Source organism: Chlorocebus sabaeus, chromosome 9 (assembly GCF_047675955.1).
Source record: "Chlorocebus sabaeus isolate Y175 chromosome 9, mChlSab1.0.hap1, whole genome shotgun sequence".
NCBI classification, from domain to species: Eukaryota; Metazoa; Chordata; class Mammalia; order Primates; family Cercopithecidae; genus Chlorocebus; species Chlorocebus sabaeus.
Window position 1 is genome coordinate 105,828,545 of NC_132912.1, and position 22,208 is coordinate 105,850,752.

Here is a 22,208-nt window from a genome sequence, read left to right on the forward strand (position 1 = left end):
AATGTGGATGTCACTCAGAGGTACAAGACCAGCACTGTATTAAGATAGGAGTGTGTTCTAACACATCTGGCACTGGAATTTGCAAGTAGAAGAGCATGAAATGTGTGGAACCAAAAAGTGGCTGGTGGAAAAACTTTCCATTCATCTGACATCTTAGCCTGAACATCAGCCTGGTAGAAAGACTTGAATGAGGGGAAGTTTATAGGGGGTGCAGTCCCAGGAAGCAAGAGTTCAGGACAAGGAAAGTGAAATGAGAAGGAGGGAAAGAAAATTTAAGGATTTGATAGTGCCTTGGCTACAGGCATCAGGTATTCAATCCCAGTAGGACCTTTTTAGGAACCTGTGAAATGGAATGCTCTCAGAACTGTCTGCTTAAGTACAAAATGAGGGGGAGGTGGGGGGATTTATCCCATTGATTTCTCCCTCTTGTTTGCATATGCATAACTGCGGAATAAGTTTCAAATAGCCAGGCGTTGTGGTACACATCTGTAATCCCAGCTACTCAGGAGGCTGAGGCAGGAGAATCGCTTGAACCTGGGACATGGAGGTTGCAGCGAGCCGAGATCATGCCACTGCATTCCAACCTGGGGCAGGAAGTGAAATATTGAACATTAGCAATGAGACAGCATCTGCTTGCACTGATGCACGAGCATGAAGCCACTGCAAGCCTGCGTGAACTAGTCACTGCGGCAGTGGAGGGAGTGAGCACTGGTGCCTAGAGGGTTGGAAGTGGTTCTTTAGAGGTGTCCAACACTTACAGGGGACCCTGTTGTTCTCCTTGATTCCTGGTTGAAATAAACATTTTCTCTTGTTAGAAATATACACATTAGGGGTGGGGTACGGTGACTCATGCCTGTAGTCCCAGCACTTTGGGAGGCCGAGATGGGTGGATCACTTGAGGTCAGGAGTTCGAGACCAGCCTGACCAACATGGTGAAACTCCATCTCTACTGAAAAAGACAAAAAATAGCCAGGTGTGGTGGTGCACATCTGTAATCCCAGCTACTCAGGAGGCAGGAGAATCACTTGAACCTGGGAGATAGCAGTTGCAGCGAGCCGAGATCACGCCACCACACTCCAACCTGGGGGACAGAGGGAGACTCCATCTCAACAAGAAAAAAAGAATTACCCTGTAGAATGCAAATTTGTAACAGTACTACAAATTTCATCCAGAATGCCACTGTTAACTTTTGTTTCTAGTTTTCTATATATAATTATGATTAATGCAATTAATTATAATGAATACAAATGGGAACATACTATAATATTCTACAGGGCTTTTTTTTTTTTTTTTTTTTTTAGAGTAACTTTTCATAACAATCGATGTAGCTCTAACTTTTTTTTTTAAATAGCTGCATTAGCATTCTACTGCTGATAGAATCCTGCTACATCCACGCTAGCTACGTAGCATTCTAGTGTGGATGTTGTAGAATTTACTTAACGAGACTATCGTGGATGTTTAGGTGGTGACTTTTTTCTTATAGAAATATAAAAACTTAGCTGAGTGTGGTGGCTCACATCTGTAATCCCAACACTTTGGGAGGCTGAGGTGTTGGGATTGGATTGCTTGAGCTCAAGAGTTTGAGACCAACCTGGGCAACATGGTGAAACCCCGTCACTACAAAAGATACAAAAATTAGCCGAATGTGGCTACACATGCCTGTAATCCCAGCTACTTGTGAGACTGAGGCAGGAGAATCACTTGAACCCGGGAGGTGGAGGTTGTAGTAAGTCATAATCATGCCACTGCACTCTAGCCTGAGTGACAAAGACCCTGTCCAAAAAAAAAAAAAGAAAAGAAAAGAAAAGAAAAATAGAAAAACTAATTTTTGTCTTCTACACATTTTTTAAAAATTTATTTTATTTTATTTTTATGTTTTTGGGATGGAGTCTCGCTTTGTCACCCAGGCTGGAGTGCAATGGCATGATCTCAGCTCACTGCAACCTCCACCTCCCAGGTTCAAGTGATTCTCCTGCCTCAGCCTACTGAGTAGCTGGGATTACAGGCGTGCACCACCATGCCTGGCTAATTTTTGCATTTTTAGTAGAGATGGGGTTTCACCATGTTGGCCAGGCTGGTCTCGAACTCCTGACCTTGTGATCTGCCCACCTCGGCCTCCCAAAGTGCTGGGGTTACAGGAGTGCCCCACGACGCCCGGTCCTTCTACACATTTTTAAGAGCTATTGGGGGAAAGTACATCATGGGAATAGTGAGTAGACATTGTGAAGGAATCTGTAATAGAGAACATTGGGTTTTAAAAGTTGTTTGCATCTTTTTTCTCTATAATGAAGATGAAGTGCTTGAAGTTTCTGGGGACAGGAAACAAAAGAGTAAAATGCTAGGATTTTAGGACAATGAGGAAGACCTTGAAATATTTTCACCCTTTCATTTTTCTTGAAGTTTATCATATGCATAAAATTTGCAGAAGATAATTAATACGTTGTATAAGAATTTATCTAGATGATTCATTTTCCTTCTAATTCTAATATCCAGAGATTTTTTTCGGGGGGGATAATTTTGATAGTTCTTTTCCTTTGTATCACATAATTATTAACTATGTAATATATGTTTACTGTTAACTGTATAATAAGATATAATAGCAATTCTACCTCATTCCAAATTGAGGTCATCAGGAAGGACTTCCTAAAAAGACGAGACTTGAGTGAGAAAAGGGGTTAAGGTCTTTCTTCTTTTAAAAAAAAAAAAAAATTACTCTCCCCTTCAAGCAGGTTTAAAAACTGTGACCTTATTCCTCTCCTTAAAACGCCTGTGACTGTAGCAAATGTACAGTGTGGTTTGATCTGCAATGTTAGCACATTGTCTGGGCTTAGATAATTTTTGTTCAGTGACTGTGACAACAGGACCACATTTTTATGTATGACTTTTGTATAATTACTGATCTTGTCTACTTGTGTTGTAGAAATCAGCCAAGAAATTAGTTTAGTTGAAATCAATAAGTTTGGACTACAAAACAAAGTTTGTAAGTAATTATTGGTCTAAAAGCTAAAACCTAATAATGGAACAGAAGAGTAAATCATAAAACCAAAGCCCTAACATTTGGGCTTAGCAGGAGAAGTGTAGATCTCTTTTAAAAATCTCCTACTATTGACTGGGCTCATGTCTATAATCCCAGCACTTTGGGAGGCTGAGGTGGAAGGATCACTTGAGTCCAGGAATTCGAGACCAGTCTGGGCAACGTAGTGAGACCCTGTCTCAAAAAATAAAAAATAACTCCTCCTATTATTGGATATATTGGACTACTACTAAATGGACTACTAAGTAGTCTAGTCAGTCCTCATTTATCATTCTTATAAAGGCCTGAAGGAAAGACAGAAATAGTCTCATTGGTTCTAAAATAAACCCCTTAGTTCTATAGAAGAACTACCTGTCTCTTGGGGAACATGAGAAGGTTCCCATCATCTCAGCCTGAAAGCCATCTTTTGTCTTAGCCATGTTTTCCATTGCCCATCATTTACTAGGAAAACATTCCAATGAGTGTACAGTGAGTGTTACAGACCACCAAAAAAGATGAAGTGGAGATGCCCAGCATGCCTCACTATTTATAAGAAAATATTTCCCCAAAAGATGGGAAAATCCGAGTCTTTAAATACTCTGAGAGAGAGAAATAATGGAAAAAACTCTTCAGTCTCTGTTCTGTTGGTTCGTGAGATTTTCTCACAAGTTATTTGGATGGGCCATTAAGTAAGTCATATAATGACTGGAATTTTCTATTAATTGCCTCACTTTGGGTTTCTGGCTAAAGTATCTGGCAGCAAGACTGAAGAACAAGAGAAAAGGAGTGGGTGGTGGTGGGAATGTGAGACCATCCATTGTTTATTGCCTGGAATCCTAACTTAGGGGAGAGGGCTGGAGGGCTGTCTTTGATAGGACCGTCCGCTTGGATGGATGTAAATGACTTGGCTTCTTGTCTTTTAAACAGTTTAGGTTAGCTTTTCTTTCAGAGGGTTACTTTACTTGCTATGTCTGCTATTGTCACCAGGAAGTTCATGGATCGGATTCTCTGGCATAGCGCACACACATTAGTTTGTCTTCCTATACAAATCAGTCATCTGTTGTCTTGGCTTTGGGAAATGATAACTTAGTTTAATTCTAGTTTTCCTTTTGCTTTGTGCTATTAATCCCTTTGTGGTGTGGATCCTGAGTCTATTAGTCAGGGTCCAACCAGAGAAACAAAACCAATAGGATACAAACACACACACACACACACACACACACACACACACACACACTTTCATCAAGGGATTTATTATAAGACTATAGCTTATGTATTCTGGAGGATGTATAAGAAAGCCCAAATTGATAGGACAGGTCATTAGGAAGAGAAGATCACAAGCAGGCTGGAATCCCACAGGCAGCATCTGAAGTTGTTTTCTATGGGAGGAATTTCTTCTCTCCTTCAGAAAGCCTTAAGGCCCTGCTTTTAAGGCCTTCCAACTAATTAAGTTGGGTCTACCAAGAGTGATCTCCCTTAAAGTCAACCCATGACGTCCCATTAGGGACTTCATTTGCATCTGCAAAATCCCTTCACAATAGCACCTAGATTAGTGTTTATTGAATTACCAGGGACTGTTAAATTCATCAACACATTGGGAGACGCCAAAGAGGAGTTGCCTGGAAAATCATCCTGCCACAGATGTTTATCAAATCGAGGCTGGGGTCTCTGCTACTCTCTCCAAAAACCGTTTCTCTCTTAGTTATATAACTGCCTGCTGTATACCTCACCCAGGGAAGCATGGTTGTCTAATCTTTGTCAGGATTGGACCCCACTCTTGGGTTTTCAAACGTTGCATGTAAAACAAGTTTTTGTTGACTGAAAAATGTTTTTCTGTTGATAACCATTTTTAAATATAGCTTTTTAAATATTTGTTTAAACTTAAACACTAAAGCTTAAGGGCCACTGTCAATAGAAAACTAAGGTCTTATTTTACCAAGGAAACCATTAAAATGATTAGTTTGAGGGTATGGCTATAAAAGGGTAATAGGAAGGTCATTTGGTGGTAGAAGTGTCCTGTACCATGGCTCTGTCAATGCTCATATCCTGGTTGTGACTCTGTGCTATAGTTTTGCAAGATGTTTACCATTGGGGGAAACTGGATAAAAGTACATGGAATCTTGGGCAAAATCCACAGGCTCTTTCTGTTTCTTACAATTGCATGTGAATATACAATTGTTTCAAAATTAAAAATGTTCCATTTTGTAACAGCAAAGGATTTTTCAAATAATATCAATTATTTCCTAATTGATATTTTTAATCATATTAAAGAAGTAGACATCTATATATATTTAGCCCTGTGCTGGGAATTATATATATTATATAGTATTACATAATAAGTATGTATATTTTATTTTATATATAATTTTATAGAGAGGGGGGCCTCACTACATTACCCAGGCTAGACTCACTCATGGGCTCAAGTAATCTTCCAGCCTCAGCCTCCCAAGTAGCTGGGACTATGGAGGCACACCACCATGACCACCATGTCTGGCTACTCAATGTGTATTTGAGTACAAGAAAGCATACGATGGGAAAATTGATGGTGACAGTTAAGTATAGTGTTTAATATAAAAAGGTTTTGTAAAAATCAGGGTCAAATAATTAGATGAAATATTGGGCATAGTGTAAGAAGATGGAGTCTTCTCTCTGTAATGATGACTGAGAGAAGATAAATAGCATAGCCTCAAAAAATGCCAGACATAACCATAAAGTATAAGTCCAAAGGAAACCTCTAGAAATATGGAGAAGGTAGTTTTAGGACAAATATAAAATATCCTTTTAGCTCAGAAAGTTGTATACGTTGAAAGTATGTTCAAAAGGTTTAAATAAATGCGATTTATAGATTCACTCATTCAGTAAATATCTGCATGCCTGTAGTGTGTCAGGCAGATATCTACAGTTTTTTTTTTTTTTTTTTTTTTTTTAAACAGATCTTAGTTCTGTCACCCAGGCTGGAGTGCAGTGGTGCAATCTTGGCCCACTGCAACCTCTACTGCCTAGGTTTAAGCTTCTCCTGCCTCAGCCTCCCGAGTAGCTGGGATTACAGGCATGTGCCACCATACCTGGCTAATTTTTGTATTTTTAGTAGAGACCATATTGGCCAGGCTGGTCTCGAACTCCTGACCTGAAGCCATTTGCCCGCCTTGGCCTCCCAAAGTGCAGAGATTATAGGCGTTGAGTCACCGTGCCTGGCCTACAGTCTTGTGTATTTCAGGAACTTTCCTAACATGTAAATGTTGATGTCCTTGAGGCTAACCATACCTTTCCCCAATCTATTGATAAAACTATAAAATCTGAGAACCACCTGGATTAGTTTTTCTCAGTGTATAATATTTCTGGTCTTACTGCATGGAGACTTTTACGGAGAAGTGAAGTTCAACCAGTCAATTTTACAATAACACTCCTGGCTGCTACATGCACTGTGCCAAGACTGTTTAGCCACTAATGGAGAGGACTTGTCTACTTTGCTTCTCCTGGTTTTAAAAAAAGTCTCGAGGCTGACCACCTCAGTGAGTGCTACCTCCCTACCATCAGTTGTTCAAGTGGCCAAAAAGCAGCAGCAACACTGTCATTTACACTAATAGATAAATTCAGGGTCCTGTCCAGGAGAGGGCCCTATATCAAATAAACCTCTACCCTCACCAATAAATGTTAGATTGTTTTAAGGAAACCGTGATTCTATATTCCACCCATCAGCCTCATTGGCAGACACATTAGTTCAGGCCTAACCCGGAATGAGGATGTTCATGGCTGGACTGAAGGAACTGTCCTGCTAGGGAGGTCTGGGCCGGCCACTTATGGGTCAGACTTTGGAATTTTTGGAAGTAGTAAAAGGGGGCTTTTGTCTCCCAGAATAGCAACAGTTATCATTTAAAACCAGTGGCTTCTATATACAGCAAGTGCTTCTATATATACACTCATGTATTGTTTATATAGGACTATTTTAAGATCTGTGTCACATTTTTCTGGTGTATTTTATGGTGGGAAAATTCAATTGGAAAAAATGCACTTAGCTCTGGTGGGGATGGTAAGGTAAAATAAGTACTTAAGAAAAAAGACACACGCAGTTTGTTTTTATTTTTATTTTAGTTTTCAACAGTACAGAAATAGCTAGGTGATAGTTTCCTAAATGAAATTGTATTACTTCTCCTCAGCAGGTTTGATTTTAGCTCGTGTTCTAATACTAGATTTTTTTTTTTTTCCCTGAGATGGAGTCTTGTTCTCTCAACCCGGCTGGAGTGCATGGCATGATCTCAGCTTATTGCAGCCTCTGCCTCCCAGGTTCAGTCCTGCCTCAGCCTCCTGAGTGGCTGGGACTACAGGAGTGCACCACCACGCCCACGCCCGGCTAATTTTTGTATTTTTAGTAGAGACGGGGTTTTGCCCTGTTGACCAAGGTGGTCTCGAACTCCTGATCTGAGGTGATCCACTCACCTTGGCCTCCCAAAGTGCTGGGATTACAGGTGTGACCCATTGCACCCAGCCTCTAATACTAGGTTGATCGCCACAGTAGTCAGAAGACTTGCAAGGCACACATCAGCATTCATCCGTGTATTCATTACAAAAATCTGAGAAAATGGCTTTACATATTTGTTATGTGGCTTGTAATTCAGGGTTTATTTTTCTTTGGGTTTTGCCAGTGTTGAATTCAGAGGGAAATGGATAGGAAAGGACCTGTCTAAAATACTATTAAGAGTAATGTGGGTGCCAGGCGCGGTGGCTCACGCCTGTAATCCCAGCACTTTGGGAGGCCGAGGCGGGCGGATCACGAGGTCAGGAGATCGAGACCATCCTGGCTAACACGGTGAAACCTCATCTCTACTAAAAATACAAAAAACTAGCCGGGCATAGTGGCGGGCGCCTGTAGTCCCAGCTACTCGGGAGGCTGAGACAGGAGAATGGCATAAACCTGGAAGGCGGAGCTTGCAGTGAGCCGAGATCGTGCCACTGCACTCCGGCCTGGGCGACAGAGTGAGACTCCATCTCAAAAAAAAAAAAAAAAAAAGAGTAACGTGGGTATAGAGCCCCAGGCACTCCCATAGCCCAGGTATGGTGCGGCTGTGGCGGGGCAGCCCCAGTGGGTTGTGTGTGTTAGGGCAGTGAGTGAGGGGCTGGGGCTCTATGAGGGCCGACCCCCTTCCTACCTGCTCTTTGTAGAGGGTGGCATCAAGCTAGGTGTTCTGGGAGAAAGATGAGAAACAAGGAGCTTCCAGTCTAGCAGGGAAAAGATCACAAACTTAGTATAAGAAAAAGAGATGACCAGACGCGGTGACTCATGCCTATAATCCCAGCACTCTGGGAGGCCAAGGAGGGTGGATCACCTGAGGTCGGGAGTTCAAGACCAGCCTGGTCAACATGGTAAAACCCCATCTCTACTAAAAATGCAAAACTTAGCCAGGCGTGGTGGTGCACGCCTGTAATCTCAGCTACTTGGGAGGCTGAGGCAGGAGAATCACTTGAACCTGGGAGGTAGAGGTTGTAGTGAGCCAAGATTGCACCACCGCACTTCAGCCTGGTTAACAGAGTGCAACTCCATCTCAAAAAACAAAAAAGACAGATGCCTTAAGAGAAATTCAGATGACATTATAGGAGCTCAAAAATACAAAAGATAAGATCTGCCTTTGGGAATAGAACAGGCTTCCTGGTATGGGTGATATTATGCATGGAATTAAGAGCAAGGTTAAAAAGGATTAAAAGCGCTCAAGCAGAGGAAGGGGCAAGTAGGGCCGTGGAGGACCTGACAGTGAAAAGTCAAGTCTGGGTGGACGAAGCTTAAGAAGGGTGAGTGGCGGTTGTAGTGTGGTGATGCCTTTGAGCCCTGCCCTAGGAACATTTTCTCTCTAATTTAGTAGCTGATGAGAAGTGAGCACTGTGTGTGCGTGATGGAATGCCGTGGTTATGTTACGGTGAGTAAGTCTTCCTTTGTGAATGGAGGAGTAGAGAAGAAACTGGAGTGTTGGCCGTTGTGCTAGACTTGGGAGGCGCTAAGGACTAACATGAAGGTGGATCCGGAGTTGATCTGGAGCTGATGGTCTAATAAGGGAGACCACTTTGTGGCACACTGAGCTCCAGGTGTGCAGGTAACAAGCTATGGGGTGAGGAGGCATGGAGCTGACTGATTTTAGATATTTGAAGGCTGCTGTCAACCTTATCCCTGCCCAGATGTCTCTTCCATCTAAACATCTCTGGCTTATGTAATTGTTCCTCCTGTGACATAGTTTGTATATGGTACAGCATTTCCCCTCAGTTTGCCTCTTGTAAAATACAAGACCTAGACCTGAACTAAGATTCCAGATATAGCTAAATACGGGAGGAGAATTGCTTCTCTTATTCTAAAGTTGTGCTGCCACTCAGTTATCATAACATGCCCTGTTGCTGGATCAGCGTGTGATCTGTCTATCCTAAAGGGACCTGCTGTCAACAAAGGGAAGGGGCAGGAAAGGGAGCCCTACTGAAGGGGCCACATGGAGGGTGTTCCCCTTGGAGCCTGAAGTCTGCTGAACCCACTTAGCCCCTCCTCTTATCACTGCATCACCCATTCCCCGCTCCTGTCTCCAGTCCCATCTCCCATCTCACCCACCCCTGTAGCTGTTGTCAACACCCTGACTCCCACCAGCTCTTCCCGGTGGTAGTTTTCCAGGTATATACAAATGTCAAGTTTCACTGAACTGTGCATCTTATGCAGTTGTGTGTGTGTACCTATTCACTCATTCATTTTTCATTGAAAAGGAAGAAAAAGAAAAGGCAAAGATTTCAGAGTTTTAAAGCCTGGGTGATTGGAAATCTAATGGTGTCATGTTCAGATCTAGGGACTCAAAGAAGGAGGTGTTACTTTGGTAGAGGACAGCCAAACTGTCCTAATGACAGGCCTTTTCTCTCTTGTCAAGGCTACCTGGCAGAAGCAGGCCAGTTCGGGCCTCCCTGTTAGAAGCAGGAAGGGCTCTCACACTGGCCAGAGACTATAGGATCTTCCGCATGTCACTTACACTGTGACCCTCAGTCCCTTCCTCCACCACAGTCTTTATCTCCAGCATCTTCTGTTGCCAAAATCACCTTTCTTGACCTTTCGGCTGCATTCGATACTTGTGACTGCTCTCTGCTCTTTGGGACAGTTTTTATTTTTCATTTTTTAATGTGGCTTCCAAAACACCCATTCCCTTTATTCTCCCCTCCCCTTCCTGCTGGCCACTCTTTCTCAAGTCTCTCTTTGGTTCTATCTCAGCCTCCTGACCCAGGAAACTCGGGCACCCCCATGCTCAGCACTGGCTCTTCTCGCCATCCATGGCCTAGGTGATCTCAGTGGGTTTCTGGCTCTGCTACCATCTGTACTCGCTCAGTTTTTGTCCGTAGCTTACATGTTTCTCTCTTGAATTCTGGACTCATGTATCTAACTATTTGACATTTCCGCTAGGATGTCAAACTTAACCTTCCAAAATCGAGCTGACTTCTGCCTTCTAGACTGATGCCATGCACTGTCCTCCACCGGGAGTGGCAACTCTGTTCCTCTCATTGCTCAGGCCAAAAAGCAAGTCAGCTTGACTCCTCTCATTCTCCTCCACCCCCTATCCAGTCCATCAGCAAATCCTGCGGGCTCTTTCTAAAACACTGTCTATCTAGAATGCAGTTACTTCTCATCACCTGCACTGTTGCCCCCCAGGCCCAAGCCACCATCCTCCCTGACTTGGCTTACTGGTAACTTCCCGATTGGGTTTGCCCACCTCAGCCCTTTCCCAGGCCATTCTCCTCCCACCTGCTGCCAGGCCTTTCTCAACCATGCAGCCAGAGGGACTCTTAAAACAATGCAGATCATGTCACTCTTCTGCCAGAGTCTTCCAGCGACCAGAGTGAGAGCGAAAGCCTTTCCGATGGTTACATGGCCTGCATCCCACCCCATACAGCTCACCTTTCCTCTCGCCCTCCTGCCCACTCGCTTCCAGCCACAGTGGCCTCCTGGCTCCCCACCCACCACAGCGCATCAAGCCCCTCCCTCTTCAGGGCCTCCCGACTGTTCTACCTGAAAACACTCAGCCCAGGGTTGACTTCCTGTGCTGCTGCTTTGCTCGGGGCGAGTGGGGGTGGAGGGGCAGGGGGAGCCATCCTGTATTAAATGTCATCCCACCCCTACTGTTGTTCTCCACAGCACCTTAACAAGACCCGACATGCCTTTTCACTTCAAGGTTTATTCTTCTATTAGTTTTCCCAGAGTCTGCTTCCCTAGTGTCCATCTGCCATGCTCGAATGCCTCTGTGCTGTGTTTTGGTCCTTGGTATGGGCCTGGCTCATAGTAGGTGGTCAGCAGATATTTATGGAACAAACAAATAAATTTGTGCGACTATAGTTCATTGTTCAGAATTCATTCATAGCCTGGATTTTATGGCTTATATATTATGTTCATATACATTCTCTCACTTGATCAGTTTGTTTACTTGTAAATCTGACTAAATCCAATTGTGGTTATGTTTAAAGTGTATTGACTTCTTTGACTGCCAATATGCAAATTGGCTTCCTCTGGAGATCTTAAGTATAGCCATTAAAAATATCATGTCATTTTTCGTTAGTGACATGGGACCTAAATTTGGGCTTGCAGAGCTTTTGCTTCTTTTATCACTAGTTCTGTAGAACTCCCTCTTTGAAATTTTATTGATTCCTATTCATTGAATTATTATAATTTTATGTTAGTAGATCAGTAATTTATAAAAGCATATCAGCTGCTTCATTTGCCCTCTCCTTGGTTAGTAAGGAGGCCACAGCATCTCACAACTTCAGGGAAACATGAAGCATTGCATTCTGTGCTAACAGTGCCCCCTGGAGTTGTGCAACGCGGATGTCATGGCGAATGTAAGATGTTTGGCTTGAGTTTCTCATGGTGGGGTCTCTGTTTTCTTCCTGCTGTTTGAGTGGCATTTTAGGACCCCACAGGCTCAGTTTGCCTTGTGCTTGCATTATTGGGTCTTCTTGACTACTATGTGTCACTTTTTATTAGCATAGCTATATCACATTGTTCCTAATTCTCTTCTGCTACATCCATTCCATTGACTTTTTTCCTTAATTAGTCTACCTAGTCCCATTTCACTTCATTGGCATCAACATTGTCTGATAGCAAACAAGTCCATATTTTCTTCTGACCATTACAGGTGCCCTTGTTGGATTAATCATAATAGAAACAGTTATTACCACCAAAATACAAACTGTATCTGTCATTCAAAATTTGAGCCCAGAAGTGTGGTAAGGTTAAAAGATGGAAATGTGGTAATCCATTACCATTCTGGGCTGCTTTACCAATTCAGAGAGAATATGCAAGTAATAAACTTTAATTTGTGGAGCAGTGGAGGCAGGCAGAGGTAGAAATTTGATCCCAGTTCTACCTTGTGTAGATTATTTTAATTGCTTAGTCCATCTCCCAGTGCAGACATGGTTTTTGTAATTTCACCTGTGCTAGTGCCCTGCCCTGAGCACTAGTGGTTATAGAAAGATGGACAATCTAGGCTGTTATTTCATAATAGCTTGCTTATGATTCTGAATTTGAGGAGAGATATATTTATAAAGCCCTGCACTCTGAAAACAGGCCTGTGTAGATTCCCTTAGGACCAGAAAAAGAGGAGAAGGGGTAGGAATTTACATACCAGGACAGTTCAAACTGCTTGGTGTACAGCAAGATCTCTTACAGCTTGCAAGAAAGGGCCCTCTCCAAGCCCTGATTGTGACAACAATTTATGCTTTATTTGATCTATATGCAGTTTATGAAGTTTATTTAGTCTATGCATATTTAAAAGTTTTAATGTTTAATATCTGTGATTAAATATTTTGCTGGCTGCTGTATTTTCATTCTTCTTGTTGGAAGTTAAGAATCCATCAGTTTATCATCTTTTTAAGTTTTGGGTTTATTCTTCTATTCGTTTTCCCAGAGTTGCTTTTCTGTTTTCAGTCCTGACTTAATTTTTCCAATACTCAGGTTAAGAAAGGTCCTATTTGAGCTCAGTTTTGAAAATTTTTGTATTGAAAAGTTGTTTATTTGGGAGGCCCATGTGGATCACTTGAGGCCAGGAGTTCCAGACCAGCCTGAGCAATATAGCGAGACCCTGTCTCAACAAAAAATTTAAAAATTAGTTGGGCATGGTGGTGCATGCCTATAGCCCTAGCTACTCAGGAGGCTGAGGTGGGAGGATCACTTGAGCCCAGGAGTTCAAGGCTGCAGTGAGCTACAATCACACCACTGCACTCCAGCCAGGGAGTAAGACCCTGTGTCAAAAAAAAAATTTTTTTAAAGTTGTTTACATTTTCCTTTTGATTGATCCCTTGACAAGGACTAAAGTCCCTGCAGTGAATGGTTAAGTGGAAAGGTGCATGGAATCACTGTTCTCCAAAAGCCTGAGTGAAGGAGAGAGGTGTCATTGTTTTTCCTTTGTACTGTGCACAGGGAAGAAGTTTCAGAAAACAGGACTTCTCACCAGGAATTCCAAAGCTAAAAGAATGTGGCCCTGGGGCAGATGCAGAAGTTTCAGCTTTAAAACAAGTGAACTTGGAGGAAAACTTAATTTTCAGTCTAAGAAGCCTAATTCACAGAAATAATTTCTCCTAGAGTAAGGCCCTTTCCAGCCAAATCTGTCAGTGCTATTGAGCTGGTATTTCAAGTATGTCCATCTGCATTTAAACGAGTTGCTCCAAGACAATCTGATTATACGGTAGTTACTTTGGTGAGAATAGCGCCTCAGTGGAATGGAAACTTCATTTTGAGTCTAATATTAGACCTTGCTTTGGAAAATTCCTTTTAAATGATCACAAGCTGGGAATAGCAAAAGAATTTAACTTTCGACAGACAGCATTCACCAAGAATTTTTAACTGCTTATGTTGGGTCCTTGGGAAAGCAGATGTGAGAAACCTACTGGACCAACTGGACGAGATGAGAATTGACTTGACCTGATGCAGTGTTTATATCCATTGCTGATAAGTTTCCCTCCTTGTCTCCTCTGCTCAAAATATTTTCATTCTTTGAGCGTGAGCATGCTAGGGATGAAAATTTTAGGACGCCTAATTGTCTAACAATCTAAACTTCTAGGCTTGTAGACACGGCTGCCTAGAAGGGGGTCTGAGGCAGAGCAGAAGCTGACTTAGACTGCCAAGTTAAGAAAGGGCTAACAGATCCGCAGGACCAGAGCCAGCGTCTGCGTAAGTGCTGGGAACTTGATCAGATGCAGCCCTCAGAATATTTTTAATGTGACTGGTTGTATCTGGGCGAACTTACCCAACCTAAAGTGGTAACTAAACTTTATTTAAAGCTCTTGCACCCCACCACCACCAAGAAAACACTCTGTCATTAAACAGAAGTTATACAAAAATTAGCTGATTATGAAGTTTCCAGATTATGCCTATTTTGGCTTCATTTATGGATATGTTTTAGATACTTCACATGCTTTGGATTGGGAAAACCAATATTGTTGTTTGAGAGATGCTCTTACTATTTTAAAAGATCTTTGAGATTGAAATGTGTCTTCTTCACTTTTATTTTTTTTATAGAGATGAGTTCTTACTATGTTGCCCAGGCTGGTCCCAAACTCCTGGCTTTAAGCGATCCTCCTGCCTTGGCTTCCCAAAATGCTGGGATTACAGGTGTGAGCCGTTGTGCCCTGCCTGAGGTGCATCTTCTAATCACTGTGTACATTTAATAATATAGTGGGTTTTTTTCCCTCTAAGCTGGTAATAAGTTGATGGTGCCTTAGAATTTAGGAAAAACATTAATAAAATAACGAGCGTTACCACTTAGTGATCACCCAGTGGATTCCAGGCAGTGTCTTTGCTGGGTACCAGCATTATCTCTGATCTTCACAACAACTCTATTGCGGTAGCAATTATGAGGCTGGCTTTAGAGATAAGGAGACTGAAACTCAGAAAAGTTATGTTTGCTCATGGTCTTCTGCTAGTAATGGCTAATGAGTGGCCTGCTGGAGTTCAAATCCAGAACTGTTCGACTCATGTTCTTCCCTTGCCATCCTGGTCTCAAGTGATCCATCCCCAAAAGCAGCAGTCTTTAACCTATTTATGCCTAGTGTTCCATTATTGGAATGCTAAGCTTGTGGGGGTTATTTATATTCTACTGCTCAAGATCATCACCAAGGTCTGATTTTTCACAAAAACTTGCAACCTCTGACATAAATGGGTTAAACTTTTTTTAGTCTCAGATCCCTTGAAACTCTTAAAAATGATTCAGAATCCTTTTATTTATGTGGGTTCTATCTTCTGATATTAATATATTTGAATTAAAATGGAGACCTTCAGGGCCGGGCGCGGTGGCTCAAGCCTGTAATCCCAGCACTTTAGGAGGCCGAGGTAGGTGGATCACGAGGTCAGGAGATCGAGACCATCCTGGCTAACATGGTGAAACCCCATCTCTACTAAAAAATTAGCCGGGCGAGGTGGCAGGCGCCTGTAGTCCCAGCTACTCGGGAGGCTGAGGCAGGAGAATGGCGTGAACCCAGGAGGCCGAGCTTGCAGTGAGCCGAGATCACGCCACTGCACTCCAGCCCCGGCAACACAGCGAGACTCCGTCTCAAAAAAAAATAAAAAAGAAAAAAGAAAATGGAGACCTTCAAAACATTGGTTGATTTAAAGGACAGTAATCCATTGCATGCTAATATAGTGTTTTTAATAAAAATATTTTATAAAACAATGGTAGAAGAGTGCCATTGTTTTACTTTTTGCATGTCTAATCAACCTAAAGGGAAGGCAGCTGGGTTCAGTCTTTTGCATTCAGTGTGTGTGGTATACGTGTTAGTTGAAGTATATCAGGAGAATCTGGCCTCACACAGGTACGTATTTGGAAAAGGAAGGAGTATCAGCTTTTTTGGACAGTGATGGGTATTCTCCTTTGATATTACATCAAAACTCCATAGGCAGTAATTTCTTAAAGGTTAGTTGCAATGTAGAATCTGAAACCATACCAGTGGACATTTGGACTCTTACATTAACTTCGTTTGGCCTGAAATCTTCTTTACAGAAGAATATTGAATAATATATGTAGGTACTCCCCCTTCCAAATAATATATGTAGATACCTCCCTGTTCCAGGAAGTAGAGCTTAACTCTCATCCTTGAATCGGTAGGCTAGACTTAGCAACTTGTTTTCAAATAATAGAATTAAGGAAAGGGAAAAATGAGTAACTTTCTAATGGAGAAACCTGGGAAACACAACCTTAACCAAATGATGAAAAAGGTGAACGTCAGCAGTGATGACTTATAACCACTGATGTGATGTAACTAGAAAACCTGTAACCCATTCTACTCATGGGTAAAACATCAGACAAGCTCAAATCGGAGGATATTCTGCAGGAGGCCTGACCAGTACCCTTCAATGTTGTCAGTGTCATAAAAAGCAAAGACCAAAAAACCATCACAGACCAGAGGAGACTAAAGAGACGTGACAACTAAATGTGGTGTGGTGCCTTGAACCAGACAATAAAACAAAGAGGACGTTATAGAAATAATCAGCGAAATCCAAATAAAGCCTGGAGTTTACTTAGTAGTAATGTACCAATGTCAATTTTAGTTTTAACAAATATATCATGGTAGTGTAAGATGTTAACAATGGGGGAGACCGGGTAAAGGGTTTATAGGAACTCTCTGTACTCTTTGCAACTTTTCTGTAAGTCTAAAATTATTCCAAAATAAGAATTTTTTTTTAAATCCATTGTTCTGTCTTATACTCCAAATGGATTGTGTACTCTTGCATGATTTTGTAACATCATTGCCATAGTCACTTGAAAATTATTGGTTCACTGAGTTATACAGATCTTCAAAATGTTGACAGATTGCAATATTCATTATTTTAAAAAATCGTTTGTTAATATCACCAGCAATCTCATCAGAAGAGTCTTTAATTGTGAGAAGCTATTACGCTCGTGGTGGCTACAAGTTTCCCAAAATTTTAATTTTCTTTTTTTGAGACAGTCTCACTTGTTGTCCAGGGTGGAGTGCAATGGCACCATCTTGGCTCACTGCAACCTCCACCTCCTGAGTTCAAGCCATTCTCCTGCCTCAGCCTCCTGAGTAGCTGGGATTACAGGCATGCACCACCATGCCTGGCTAATTTATTTTGTATTTTTAGTAGAGACAGGGTTTCACCATGTTGGCCAGGTTGGTCTTGAACTCCTGATGTCAAGTGATCTGCCTCCCAAAGTGCTGGGATTACAAGTGTGAGCCACTGCACTCAGTATTTTTTTTTTTTTGAGTGGGAGTCTCACTTTGTTGCCTAGGCCTGGAGTGCAGTGGCACAATCTCGGCTCACTGCAACCTCCGCCTCCTAAATTCAAGTGATTCTCCCACCTCAGCCTCCTGAGTAGCTGGAATTACAGGCACACACCACCACATCCAGTTAATTTTTGTATTTTTAGTAGAGACGGGGTTTCACCATGTCGGCCAGGCTGGTCTCAAACTCCTGATCTCAGGTGATCTACCCACCTCAGCCTCCCAAAGCGCTGGGATTACAGGCGTGAGCTACCGCGCCCAGACAAAATTTTAATTTTCTGATGAAAGCTCAAATTTTATCATTGGCAGTCCACCCTGCCTGTTGTTTTCCTTGACGTGACAGGTTCATTTTTGAGAAAATGCCTGACATATACCCAAGTCTGTATAACCATAGTTTGTCTAGTAGTCAGTCTTTGAAGTAAGAACATTCAATAATGAAAATGGCTGGTCCAACTTGCAAGTCAATCACAAGAGTCTTTCCTCAGCACAGCTGCCATACTTCAGAATTCAACAGAAGTGTTTTATGGCAATTCTCAGGTTGTTATAGAGATTACCAAAAGACATGTAGTTGGGTCAGGATTTAATGAAATTAACGTTTACTGCTTCAGCAAGGACTTTTTTTTAAGACAGTGTCGCCGGGCACGGTGGCTCAAGCCTGTAATCCCAGCACTTTGGGAGGCTGAGACGGGTGGATCACAAGGTCAGGAGATCGAGACCATCCTGGCTAACACGGTGAAACCCCGTCTCTACTAAAAAATACACACACACACAAAAAATTAGCCGGGCGCGGTGGTGGGCACCTGTAGTCCCAGCTACTTGGGAGGCTGAGGCAGGAGAATGGCGTAAACCTGGGAGGCAGAGCTTGCAGTGAGCTGAGATCCGGCCACTGTACTCCAGCCTGGGTGACAGAGCGAGACTCCATCTCAAAAAAAAAAAGTCTGACAGTCTCTTACTCTGTCGCCTAGGCTGGAGTTCAGTGACTCGATCATAGCTCACTGCAGCCTCAAACTCCTGGATCCTCCCACCTCAGCCTCCCAGGAAGCTGGGATCATAGGTGTGCATGTCCAGCTACTTTTTCTGTTTTTTTGTAGAGACATGATCTCACGGTATTACCTAGGCTGATCGTGAACCCCTAGGCTCAAGCAGTCATCCTGCCTGGGCCTCCCAAAACTCTTGGATTACAGGAGTGAGCCCCTGCTCCCAGCCCAGTACATTTTTAAGAGAAGCTACTTCCTTCCCTTTACTGCATGTGCGTTGTGACAGAGAACAGTGATCACTACGTGCAGCTCGCTCCCACTACCTTCATCTGTGGTAAGGTACCTTTCACCATCAGCTCAAATGTCAACACAGTGAAAACGGCCAATAGCATCTTAGTATTCTTATGAAAATGTTGGGCCTCACGGACCTCCTAGAAGGGTCTTGGGAATCCCTAGGGCACCATGAACTTTGAGAACCACTCTCTTTAGGTGGCAGTTGCTGAAAGATAATGCACGAAGAGACATTACCATTAGGAAGCAGAGAACAATGGTGCAGTGCCATGTATGTCGAGGGTGACACTCTTCTGGCATAACTTCCTGCCTTTTAATGGCTCATGAAGTTCTTCCATTTGTTTGTGATATCTCAGTACAGTTTTAAAATGCTGAAACAGAGATTTTGGTAATTCGGCATCTGTGTTTGCTGATGTTTTTACCGTATTACATATAACATGTCATTCAGGAAATTCAGAGAGTCACTTCCTAAACTTTTTATTTTCTCTAAAGGTAAATCCCACCTGGCTATCGTGCAGCGGGTAAACAATGAGGGAGAAGGAGATCCGTTTTATGAAGTTCTGGGAATTGTCACCTTAGAAGATGTGATTGAAGAAATCATCAAATCTGAGATTCTAGATGAAACAGATTTATACAGTAAGTAGCACTGTCTGAGTGTATTTCCCGAAACCTTTGCTTTTTTTGTTGTGCTGTTTGTGAGTCATCTGACAGTTCTCCAGTTGCTGCCTCTGTTTATAATGATACATGACGTGTGTAGGCCGTGCATGACCTGTTGGTATATTCCAATCCCTTTATCAGAAGGAGCATATCCTGTAATGTCAAGCGACAGCATTGTTCTGGCTGCTTCTAACCACTGATGAGGGCATTACTTGTCCTAAACAGAAAACTGCTGTTGGTTTTGAATTTTATTTTACATATGTTAAAAGAAAAAAAAGGCTCAAGCCTGTAATCCCAGCACTTTGGGAGGCCGAGACGGGCGGATCACGAGGTCAGGAGATCGAGACCATCCTGGCTAACACAGTGAAACCCTGTCTCTACTAAAAAATACAAAAAAACTAGCCGGGCGAGGTGGCGGGCGCCTGTAGTCCCAGCTACTCGGGAGGCTGAGGCAGGAGAATGGAGTAAATCCGGGAGGCGGAGCTTGCAGTGAGCCGAGATCTGGCCACTGCACTCCAGCCTGGGTGACAGAGCGAGACTGCCTCAAAAAAAAAAAAAGAAAAAAAGAAAAAAAAAACTACTAAAATTTCGTTTTATACAACTAGGTATATTGTTTTCAGATAAACTTCTGTTTGTACTTTTCATAACTCAAGTACTCTTTAAAGTGAATGGGAGGCCGGGCACAGTGGCTCATATCTGTAATCCCAGCACTTTAGGAGGCCAAGGCAGGAAAATCACCTGACGTCAGGAGTTTGATACCAGCCTGGCTGACATGGTGAAACCTTGTCTTTACTAAAGATACAAAATTAGCTGGATATAGTGGTAGTGGTGCATGCCTGTAATTCCAGCTGCTGTGGAGGCTGAGGCAGGAGAATTGCTTGAACCGAAGAGACAGGGGTTGCAGTGAGCCAAGGTTGCGCCACTGTACTCCAGCCTGGTTAACAGAGTGAGACTCCGTCTCCAAAAAAAAAAAAAAAAAAAAAACCACAACTGAATGGGATTTGTTAAACTTATGGATGACAACTGTTTATACTTTCTTGTTCCAGAATCCTTGGGTCAGGGTTGGAGGTGAGATTTGCAAGTGTAGTTTGCTGGGGCAGCGGGTTGGGGGTGTGGGAAGCAGGATAGGGTAGGGTTCACAGTAAGAATGTGTTTTTCCTGTTCTCTGCTTCTCTGCCTTCTCTTTTGGTGAAGGTGAAAGTGGGGAGTGGCTCAGATCAGGGCAGGGTGAGGTGAGTATGGATACCTTATTTGCCCAGGTGTAGACTTGATCCTGAACGGAGTGTTGAACTGAGTCCTGTCTCATTAAAGTATAAAACATGATTGCTGGACTGTGGAGCTTAAATCTTCCTTGGCCGCACCCTTAGCAATGCTCAAGGGTTCCACAAAGCCAGAGATGGCCCAGGCCTGAGATGTTTGGGGGTCCCAGGGGTGGGATAGAGAAAGAGCATCTGGGCTCCGTGTATGCTGCCTGGTTTTAAAGCATGTCTTCCGGAGGGGAAATGGACTATCCCAGCTTCCCAACAAGCTGGTCATTCAGGGTAAAGTCTGCTTTCCTCAAAGCAGGGTGCTTTTTATTCAGTCCTGCTAGAAGGAAACATCCCACATTTTAAAACTGAGGAAGTTTGGGAGGCCAAGGCCGGCAGATCACAAAGTCAAGAGATCACGACCATCCTGGCCAACATGGTGAAACCCCGTCTCTACTAAAACTACAAAAATTAGCTGGGCGTGGCGGCACGTGCCTGTAGTCCCAGCTACTTGGGAGACTGAGGTAGGACAATCACTTGAACCTGGGAGCCGGAGGTTGCAGTGAGCTGAGATTGTGTCACTGCACTGCAGCCTGGTGACAGAGCAAGACTCTGTCTCAAAAAAAAAAATTGAGAAAGTCACTGGGCGTGTTGGCTTACCCCTGTAATCCAAGCACTTTGGGAGGCTGAGGCAGGTGGATCACTTGAGGTCAGGAGTTAGAGACCAGCCTGACCAACATGGTGAAACACCGTCTCTACAAAAATACAAAAATTAGCTGGGTATGGTGGCACGCACCTGTGATCCCAGCTACTTGGGAGGCTGAGGCAGGAGAATCTGTTGAACCTGGGAGATGGAGGTTGCAGTGAGCCAAGATTACACCACTGCACTCCAGCCTGGGCAATAGAGTGAGGCTCTCTCAAAATAAATAAATAAATAAATAAATAAATAAATAAATAAATAAATACATAAATAAAACTGAGAAAGTCCTCCCTGTACCCACAAAAGAAAAAATTTTACATTTAACTAATGACTGTCTTCTGAAAACATATCCTGTTTTATCCTCACATCCGAATAGCGTTCTTAAAAAGCACCCTTTCCCACATCTGTTTTATCCTTTCCTCACTTAGAGGGTCATCAGAGGTCTCAGAGAATATTATTTGTGTGTTTATGTTCTTTTCATCCTTCCTCACAAATGACTATTTAAAAACTGAGTGTGGCCGGGTGCAGTGACTCATACCTGTAATCCCAGCACTTTGGGAGGCTGAGGCAGGTGGATCACAAGGTCAGGAGATTAAGACCATCCTGGTCAACATGGTGAAACCCCATCTCTACTTAAAAAAATACAAAAATTAGCTGGGCGTGGTGGTGTGCACCTGTAGTCCCAGCTGCTCGGGAGGCTGAGGCAGGAGAATCACTTGAACCCTGGAGGCAGAGGTTGCAGCGAGTAGAGGTCATACCACTGCACTCCAGCCTGGTGACAGAACAAGATTCTGTCTCAAAAAAAAAAAAAAAGAGTGTGTCTCTGTATTTCTTTTTCCCCAGGGGTGGTATTTAACATTAGAAAGGCGATGTACCATTTAGGAGATCCTGTATTTGCAATTCAGTTTTATACAAATGTTAGTTTAACTTCTTTTAAGCCTTGATTGGACTGATTTCCTACAGAAGTGTTGCCTAATGTTACTTACTGGCTCAAGATGCTGGACTTGTGATTTCACGTATTTCTTTTCTTTTTTTTTTTTTTTTTTTTTTTTTGATACTAAGTCTTACTCTATTGCCCAGGC

General features: G+C 42.8%; 1 protein-coding gene across 4 annotated transcripts in view; it reads left to right on the forward strand.

Annotated features, from left to right (window-relative positions):
* The window catches only part of CNNM2 (cyclin and CBS domain divalent metal cation transport mediator 2), a 172,041-nt gene that overhangs the window by 118,178 nt on the left and 31,655 nt on the right, over positions 1 to 22,208 (forward strand). For all 4 annotated transcript variants that reach the window (XR_005244218.2, XM_073019307.1, XM_007963996.3 and 1 more), the window contains one exon: positions 19,015 to 19,158. Coding sequence is in view for 3 of the 4 variants with exons in the window: in XM_073019307.1 (XP_072875408.1) it covers positions 19,015 to 19,158 (144 nt within the window). In the remaining variant the exon portion in view is untranslated. Of the gene's footprint in view, positions 1 to 19,014; positions 19,159 to 22,208 lie in introns of those variants that run through there.